The sequence below is a fragment of the Rattus norvegicus genome, chromosome 12, assembly GCF_036323735.1.
Source record: "Rattus norvegicus strain BN/NHsdMcwi chromosome 12, GRCr8, whole genome shotgun sequence".
Classification (NCBI taxonomy): Eukaryota; Metazoa; Chordata; class Mammalia; order Rodentia; family Muridae; genus Rattus; species Rattus norvegicus.
The window spans coordinates 7,505,231-7,514,669 of record NC_086030.1 but is presented as its reverse complement, the minus strand read 5'-3'; the positions used below and the strand labels follow the sequence as shown (position 1 = coordinate 7,514,669).

The 9,439-nt window shown below is 45.0% G+C and overlaps 1 protein-coding gene across 2 annotated transcripts; it reads right to left on the bottom strand.

Moving 5' to 3' along the window:
- Window positions 1-267: 267 nt before the first annotated feature.
- On the bottom strand, window positions 268-9,439 carry Ccl25 (C-C motif chemokine ligand 25). 2 transcript variants are annotated; one of them, NM_001037203.1, is made up of 6 exons: window positions 9,392-9,435; window positions 9,161-9,283; window positions 5,283-5,400; window positions 5,069-5,190; window positions 3,165-3,261; window positions 268-1,111 (listed from the first exon to the last, which is right to left on the bottom strand). In NM_001037203.1, the coding sequence occupies exons 2-6, from the start codon at window positions 9,231-9,233 to the stop codon at window positions 1,078-1,080; spliced, it is 444 nt and encodes a 147-aa protein (NP_001032280.1). In that variant the 5' UTR covers window positions 9,234-9,283; window positions 9,392-9,435; the 3' UTR covers window positions 268-1,077. The 2 variants fall into 2 exon arrangements, with proteins under 2 accessions (NP_001032280.1, XP_063127494.1); XM_063271424.1 differs by having other exon boundaries at window positions 560-1,111; window positions 9,161-9,262; window positions 9,392-9,439.

The following is a 9,439-nucleotide window of genomic DNA, read 5'->3' as shown; positions in this document are numbered from 1 at the left end:
TTAAGGAGCCTCCCTCCAGGATGCACATGGAGGTCACAGGGAAAACCTCGACTTTCACCTTACACCTTGCTTGAAACAGGGTCTCTTATTCACTGTGGCTTCCAGGGGTTTTCCTGTCTCCACCATTTTACTTCTGGGGTTCTGGGAGTACAAACACGCTCATATCCTCACACTTGCATAGCAAACTCTTTAATCTCTGAATCATCTCCTCAGTCCCATTTTGGCTTGTTTGTTTGCTTTTTCTTTTTTCCTTTTCTTTTTTTTTTCTTTTTTTTTTTTTTTTTGAGATAGGGTCTTGCTTTGTATCCCAGGCTAGCCTCAAACTTGCACTGTAGCCCAGGCTGGTCTCAAGCATGTGATTATCCTACTGTAGACTCCTTGAGCAACACCAATTCTAGATCATCCATAGCCTTTGTAACATGCTATAGAATAATTAAGAAATATAAAGACAGTGCTTTCCAGAGTGTTGACAGGAGTCAAAGGAACCTTGATTTATAGCAGGTTAAGTCAGAAGTATAGGCACTAACCCCCTGAGGGCATGCCATACACCACACATCACTGTAAGTAATCACTTTTTAATAGCTTTTTAAATTTTTATTTTTTAATTCTTTGACCATTTCACATATGTATGCATTTTGACCATTTTCACACACTCAGTGATCTCTAGTTCCTCTCTCTCCTGTTAATGTCTTCTTCCTAACAAGCTCCCCCGCCCCAAAACCATTCAAACCTTTGTCCTTTTGTATATGGCCATTGCATTTAATTAGGGTTGCTTGTCTGAGTGAAGATAGGGGATTATATACTGGACTATGGGCAAGCCACGCTTTGGAGAGAAAAAAACAAAAACAAAAAGACTCCCTTCTCCCAGTAACCATCAACAGTCAATAGCTCATTGGTGAGTGGTAGGGCCTTTAGCATAGGTAGGTCCTTACTCATACGCGCTGAGACGTTGGTGGGTCCAGTCTTGTACAGGTAACTGTAGCTTCCGTGAGTTCGTTGGCACTGTGGTGCCTAGAAGACAGCTCCTCAGGGGACTCCTCCCATCCTCCAGCTGCTGCTTACTCTGAGTAACTTAACTTAATTGTTGGTCTTTCTGGACATCATCACCATCCTGTGAAATAAAAAATGCTAGTGCTGTTCCCCTCCACAAATGGGGAAAACGGAGCTCTGAGAGTGTGTGTCTTCAGTGGACCAGTTTCATATGACTGTATCCTTAACCTGTGGAATCCTATGTAATCTGCACACAGATGGTGACAGTAGTTGATCATTGGACCCATACAGGAAGAAGAGATGAGCAGTTCCCAAACTGTGAGTATATGTAAGTGTGTGTGTATGTGTGAGTGTGTGCGTCAGTGTGTGTGTGAGTATATGTAAGTGTGAGTGTGTGTGAGAGTGTGTGAGTGTGTAAGTGTGAATGTATGTGTGTGAGAGTGTGTGAATGTATGTGTGTGAGAGAGTGTGTGAGTGTGTCTGTGTGTGAGTGTGTGAGTGTGTATTGTGAGTGTGTGTGAGTGTGTGTGTGAGTGCATGTCTGGGTACGTCTCTGTGTGAGTGTGTGAATATGTGAGTATGTGTGTGTGAGTGTATGCGTGTGAGTATGTGTGAGAGTGTGTGAGTGTGTCTGTGTCTGTGTGTGTGTGTGTGTGTGTGTGTGTGTGTGTGTGTGTGTGTTACATTGAAACCAAGCATGGTGGCATGTGCCTATAGTTCTAAGTATTTTAGAGGTTGAGGTAGAAGGAGCTAAAGATCCAGCCACAGCTACAGAGTTAATTCAAGGCCAAAATGGGCAGCTTAGTAAGACGTTGCCTCAAAGTACAAATTATAAAATGCTGGGGATGTGGCTCAGCAATAGAGTGCTAGTCTAGTTTTTCAAGGTCTTGGGTTCAAGTCCTATTATTGCATAAAGAGAGGGATAGGAGGGAGGGAGAGAGGGATGAAGGAAGGGAGAAAAGGGGGAAGAGGGAGAAAGGAGAAGCTAGGAGTGTGGCTCAGATGGCACAGTGTCCCATCCCTCAGCACTGCATACACCAGCATGATAGCACATGCCTGTGACCACAGCACTTGGGTAGCAAAGACAGAAATTTGAAGTTCAGGGGCATCCTTGACTACATAGGGACTCTGGACCAGCCTTAGATACATAAGACCCTTTTTGGAAAAAAAAACAGAGAGGAATGAAGAAGAAGGGAGGAAGAAGGGAAGAAGGGGGACAGGGAGATGATTCAGCATTTGCCATGAAGGCTAACAACCTGAGTTTCGTTAGAAACCTACGTTGTAGAAAGTGAAAATGGACTCCTGAAAATTGTCCTATGACCTCCAACTGGAAACATGGTTTATGCACGCACGTGCACACACACACACACAAACACACACACACACACACACACACACACACACAGAGAGAGAGAGAGAGAGAGAGAGAGAGAGAGAGATTTTGGGTTATTTTGAAAACACAGAAATATATGAATGTGCTTTCATTTTAATGCTCTAGCAGAGGCATGGTTTTGCCAGCTGCAGGTATTTTCTATGACTGTGTGACATCTGGGATTCTGGGAACCTTTTAGAGGGTATATAAATGCTAGGGCCCCTAGAAGTGAGGTTAGTTGTTGGTCATTTAGGGAAGTTGGTTTCGGTTTGTTAGTAGTTGTGCTCAAAGAAGAAACAAAAGGAAAGAAATTAGATTCAGAGATCTCTATCTCTTTCTTCCCCGTCTGTCCTTCCTCCTCTCTATCTAATGGTAAGAGATGAAATTGAAAGCAGGGGATAAAGGGTGGGAGAAAAACCCAAAGCAAAGACCAGCTACACACACACACACACACACACACACACACACACACACACACACACACACACACGAGTCAATCAATGTAAACATTTTTTTAAAGGAAGGAAGGAAAAATAGAAAAAAAGGAGGAGAGAAGGGAAGGGACAGAGGACACAGTAAGTGGTATGAGAAGGCACTTTCTGTTTGCTCATAGTTGATCAGCTCTTGGTCCACCTTCAGTGTTTCACATTAGTATTTATCGATGCACCAAGTAAAGAGATGAACAGTCACCTAGGAAGTTCAGGGTGTGACCCCTGCTTAGAGTTAGGCCCCTGTTCCTAGGGGTAAATCCCTATCAGCAAAGTGATTGGTGGAGGGAGGTCCCATGATCAGGAGTCCTTACCTGGGATGACCCAGGGTGGCATTCCTCATCCTTGTGCCCTTGGGGTTCTCCACCTTGAACTTCATGTAGTTTGACTTCTTCCTTTCGGTCGGATAGTCTGTTGGAAAGTGTTTTGGCAGAAAGCCAAATTGCTTGAGTTCACTGATTAACACACCTAATTGGTAAGTCCCACCTCCCAAGTAAGAGACCTGGTCTCAAAAACAAGGTGGAGTCCGGTGTGGTGGCACACACCTTTAGTTCCAGCATGTGGGAAGCAGAGTGGGCAGATCTCTCTGAGTTTAAGGCCAATCTGCTCTACATAGTGAGTGCCAGGACAGCCGGGACTACACTGTCTCAAAACAACAACAACAAAAAGCAAACAAATAAAAAACCAGATAGAGAGGCCTGAAGAGAATTAATTGGTCAGGAGGTAAGAGTGCTTGCTCTGCAAGCTTGATGATCTGAGCTTGAATCTCAGGCGCTGTACAAAATGTGCATGTTTCAAGGTTCCACAGGAGGAAAGCCAACCAGAAGCCCTATCCAAGCTGATACCTATGCACCACAACAAGGACTAGCATGATATGATAGCCCAAAGAGTGTAGTAGTGACACACACATCTTCTTGGTAACCAACAGGTCTTTAATTTAGAACTTCTCAGAAACGAACAAAATCATGCCTGGGACTGGAAACCCAGCCAAATAACCAGTGAAGTCATGGATCTTGGGAAAAAAACCTACAACCACCATTGTCCTGAGCTAGCATAAACCCTAACTACATTCTAAATGTTCGTTCTTATGCCCACAGATAAGTGCAGTTCTCACCCCTCATTAAGGACACTTCTTTCTTGCAACCACTCCAGAAAGCTACACCAAACAAAATGCAGAGTTGTGCCTAGTCCCAGTAGGAAAGTCTACAATCCTGCACCTAAGGCTCAGGAAACATTGTGGAAGAGGGAGCTGAAAGATTTTAAGAAGCAGGGGACCAGGGAGTTTGCAACAATGAAGACGGAGGCAGGTGGAGCCCACGAGGCCTTAGTCCTAGGCTAAAGAACTCTGAGAGTGGGAGAAATGGTCTTCCCAATGGAGGAGCACAAAAATCAGTCATCTAATACAAAATGGTCAGCCCTGAAATATAAGTAATATTATACAGACTGATAGGGTTTTATTTATATATTTAAGAATTCATGTATTTCATAGCAATTAATGAAAAAGAGGTCATGACTTTGAAAGAAGGCAAGGAGGGGCACGTAGGACTTAAGAGGGAGGAAAGTGAAAGGGAAAATTATGTGATTATTGTAATCTCAAAAAATAAGAGAAGAAAAATTTTGTTGTTTTTTTTTTTAAGGCAGGCTTTCTCTGCATAGCCCTGACTGTCCTAGAACTCTGTAAACCAGGTGGCCTCAAATTCACAGAGTTCTGCCTGCCTCTGCCCCTGGATTAAAGGCACGTGCTGCTACCACCTGGTCAAGAAAACAAAAGTTTGATACGGCATGGCTGCACATGCCTATAACTTTAGTGTTGGGGGATGGAGACAGGCAGAGCCTAGAGCTCACTGGCCAGCCAGCTTAATCAAAGTGACAAGCATCCCATTCAGTGAGAGACCCTTTTTGAAGGCAGTGAAGCCTGGATAGCAATAAAAGCCTTGGCCACCACAAACACAAATGCTGCATACTCATTTGTATGCAGCGCGCGCGCACACACACACACACACACACACACCCCAAAAACAAAATGGAAGGACTACTAGAGATTTATCTTAGTGGTAGAACACTTGTCCAGCATATTCAAGGGCCTGGATTCAGTGCACAGTACTAAAAGGAAATAGAAAAGCTATTGAGGAAGGACACCTGAGGTTGACTGCTGGTGCGCAGGAAATATGCATATGCTGTTTTTCTTCCTGAGAGGTTGGCCTGAGGTTTTACCTACCTGAGGTGCTCTTCTGGGGACTGTGGACTGGCTGCTTCCTAGCTGTTAAGATCTTCACAGCCCTCTTCACATCCTTGTCCTCTGGATTCCCACACACTACTACTTTCTGGCGGAAGTAGAATCTACAGAGGGTGGAAAGATGGGTGCCAAGTTAGGACATGAGGCTCAAAGGCAAGTACGGCGCCCTCCCAGCAACACTGAAGGTCCTACTCACATCACAGCACGGAGGTTGCAGCTTCCACTCACTTCCTGCTGGTGATAATGCCTAGCATGCCGGAGAACATTCCATTTGATCCTAGGCTGGTAACCCAGGCAGCAGTCTTCAAAGGCACCTGCAGAGCAAGTGAGGTGGCTCAGTAGGTAAAGGTGCTCGCCACCTAAGTTCAACCCCCAGGACCCACATAGTAGGCAAGAATCACAAATTATCCTCTGACCTCCGTAAACGTGTGGCACATGCATGCAGGTGCGCACATGCACGTGACAACTACAACACACACACACACACACACACACACACACACACACACACACAGTCATAAGCTCTAAGTGAGAATCTAGTACTATTATTCTAATAAAAGAACATAGTAATAAACTGTCCCCTACATTTTTATGCGTAGTTCACAGGTTACACCCTCATCAGAAATGCTTCTTTTTTGTAGTAGATGTAAGTTATACCAGAGACCCACAAAGATCAACTTTTAGAAAAAGAGACTATGGAGTTCCCTGCTATAAATGAGACATCTATATTATACTCCCTAGCCACAAAGTTCAGGCATTATCTCAGAAGAGATGGGGTGGGGGATTGTGAGACTTGGAGGAAGTGGACATCTTCAGGGAAAGAATATTTACTAGGCACAGAGTGCACAGACACACCCAAGATCAAGACAGCTAGAATCCAAGTACAGATGGATGGGTAGATAACCAAGACAGCTCAGTCAGTCAGCAGGGTCTCCAGTGAGGGAGGGAGGATTGAAAAGATGATGACAGTTAGACAGCACTGTAACATGACCCCAGCCAGTTCTGAAGCTAAAGCAGGTTTATTTTTTTTTCAATCTGCTTTTCTATCATTTGTATCATCTGTATGCAGGTGCATACAAAGAATATGGTCAGTCCTAAGGCCTAAACAAAGTAGGCAAGGAACAAACAAGGCACAAACAGAGTAGTTAAGATCCCATGTTTACTGTATTCAAAGTCTTAACAAGACCCATCAAGATACAAAGAACACATTCCTCAGCTGTGTCCATCTTGAGCCTACTTTCCTGTACTAGCCCAATGTCAAATTCCTGCCAGATTCCTAGAAGGTTCTCCTACGGCAGAGTGCACTAAGTCTTAAACCTAGCTGAAGAGCTATTGGAAACTGATGGCTGCTAAGAGAGGCTCAGTTTTCTTCAGGAATATAGTCCTGAAAGACTATCAATGCTCTAGTAGATGGCAGATCATGAAGCTGTATGGGAAAGTGGTGGGGGATGAGGCAATATTAGGGGAGAGGGGAATAGGGGATGGATTTGTTCAAAACACATTAGCATATATGAAATTCCCTTTAAAAAAATCACAAAAAGGTACCTGCAACCTGATGAGCTAGTCTCACACCGGATTCCAGGTGTATATCACTAGCAGGATAGCCACAGATGTGAGCACACACACACACACACACACACACACACACACACACACACCACCTTCTAGACACAGAGGCCAACAGACAACCTGGGAAAGATAGCCTCCTTACTTGTTCTCAGCTCTTGGTCTGAGGGCACTGGCAGGAACTGTAGAGTGTAGGTAGGCAAAGAAACAACCCAAGTCCCTTCTCTTTCTGCTCTGAGGTAGAGGGCAGGTGCACACCTGGGGAAAACCCAGTACAACCCTATTTTCCTAAAAAATGGTTAGCCAAACACTGAGGCACATGTGTATCTTTAAGACCAGCTAGGGCAGAGGATCCTGAGTTTGAAGCCAGTCTCAGCTACATGAGACCTGTCTCAAAGCACCTACTTGGCACTAGGACTGTAACCCAGCTGGCAAAGTGTTTGCCTAGCTTGTGAGAGGCCTGCGTTGCATCCCCACAAGTATATAAACTGGGTGTGGTAGTACATTCCTAGAATCCTAGTGCCTGGGAAGTAGAAGCAGGAAGATCAGAATTTCAAAGTCATCCTTGGCTAGAAAGCAAGTTGGAGACCATCCTGAGATATATGAGACCCTATTCTAATTTCAAAAATTAAAAATTGGCTAGACTTGGTAGTGTGCACTTTTAATCCCAACACTCAGAAGGTAGAGACAGGCAGATCTCTGAGTTCAAGGACAGCCTGGTCTACAGAGTAAGTTCCAGCATAGCCAAGGCTATACAGGAAAACCCTGTCTCAAAAAACAATTTTTTTAATTAAAAAATTTAAAGGCCACATGTGTGGCACATGCCTTTAATTCCAGCATTCAGGAGGATCTCTAAGCATTTGAGGTTAGCCTGATCTACATACTGAGTCCCTGGACAGTGAGATATACATAGTGAGAGAGGTCTTGTCACCAAGCCTGATAACCTGAGTTTGACCCCATGGATCCACAGAGTGAAAGGAAAGAACCTGCAAGTTACCCTGTTACCTGGGCACTGAGGCACACTGGTCCCCACACATGCACACAAAATAAATAAATGTTACTTGGATAAACACTTAAACAGGCTATTCAACTTTTCTGACCATCTCAGTTCCAGGTATGAGTTGGCCTGTCCCCATCCCTGTTCCTCTCTACACTCCTCTCAGTAACTGCTAAACTGACCTAGCCATTCTTTGTCGATTCTCCTGTTGGCCTAACAAAAGCTTAAAGAGTTCTTCTTGGTGCCAAAGAACCATACAACACATACATGAATTAGACCTAACACCTCAGGGGTATTTCAACCTGGTGTGGAAGGCAAAAATGTTATCTACACAAAAAGAGGATGTACTGGACTAGAGGAGGGTGGTACCCAAGGAGGAGATGATTCTAGAAAATTCTGAGGAGAAAAGTAAATGAATAATAATAATTTAAAAAAAAAACAGTTGATAAGACAGAGGGTTCCTCAATCTGAGGTCAAGTAGAGCCCAGTAGTGGTTTGGGGACAGAGTCCATCCTCCTTGCCATCGCTCCACCTTGGTTCTTGAGGACAAGGGGCAGTGGTATCAGATAAGAACTGGGGCTCCAGGAATCCTTGGCAGGTGCTTTCCAACACTGGGGGCCACTTTTCTCCCAGGATCAAAGGGCAGAGGTTGGGCCTGGCTCTGATAGCGGAATGGAAAAAAAAAAGCCACACCTGGTCTTCCTGCAGGTATGCTGGAAGCTTGAAGGTGTAGGACCTAGTAGAAGAGCAGGCAAGGTGGGTACTGGGATCCTGGTCCTTAACCTGGCCTGGGATCTTACCATACATAACACCTGCTGGGACTCCATGATTTTTTCAGAGATGAAGCACCCAGTGGCGGGACTCTGGGGGACACTACATGCCGAGAATCGGCCTTGGGTAACTGAATCCTTCAGTATCTACTATCCAAAAGGGCAAGGAAGAAGACAAAAATGGTTCCTTGACCACGAGAATGGGAATATTTTTTGCATCTGGGAGTATTTTGCAGTTCATTGGACTCTTAAATTTTCATTCCTGCTTAGCAGATGGGGAAACTGAGTCCCACACAGAATAATCTCAGCCCCTTGCCTAGATTACACAGGGAAGAAAAGCAGGCAATTCACCTTGGAGAGTCTCCAGGGTTCTGAGATCAACCTCACATCCCTAACTAGGCAGAAGAAGGGAATAGGCATGCATTCCTGGCTGTGTGTGCGTTTTTCCTCAATTGGAATCCAACCCTGGTTCCTGCAGCCCCTAAGCCTCTTGGATCTTGCAAAGGAAGCACTTCAGAATGAAAGTCAGGGATCTCGGTAGATGTAGCTGGGGACACTTCATCTCTACCCGTCCAGCTCCAGTAATGCCAGGAAGTCTTCCTATGCCCAACCTCCTAAGAGACACTGAAGAATTCAAAGGATACAGGATACCGGGAAATTTCAACAAGTGGAGAAGGACAAGTGAGAAGAGAAAACAATATCCTAAAACTGGAGCAAGGTAGGTGTAGCTCAAGACAATACCTTGGGCACGGACAACTGGCACCCAGGCCCCAACAAAGCAGGCAGCCAGGCAGGCGAACAGCTGCAGTTTCATGCTGAAGGCTGGATCTCCTCTCTGGGTACCTGAAGGTTTAATGGGGCCACCTATAAAAGTGGAAGGGAGGACATCAGCCAGTCCCTGGAACTCTCCCAAAGAGAGGCCGATGGTAAAGGGCTTGCTCTTGCCTCTGCTCTGGTCAGAAGAGGACTCACCAGTGCCTTTCTGGTCCTGAAAGGTGGTGCCCGCTTGTAGGGTGTAAC

What these genes read in the sequence shown, in the direction of transcription:
- Ccl25 (XM_063271424.1), bottom strand. Translation starts at nt 9,233, where the DNA reads ATGAAACTGCAGCTGTTCGCCTGCCTGGCTGCCTGCTTTGTTGGGGCC. An exon ending in TGCAACCTCCGTGCTGTGAT is followed by an intron (nt 5,191 to 5,282) that starts GTGAGTAGGACC and finishes CACCCTCTGTAG; the next exon opens with ATTCTACTTCCGCCAGAAAG. An exon ending in TCCCCAGAAGAGCACCTCAG is followed by an intron (nt 3,262 to 5,068) that starts GTAGGTAAAACC and finishes ACTTTCCAACAG; the next exon opens with ACTATCCGACCGAAAGGAAG.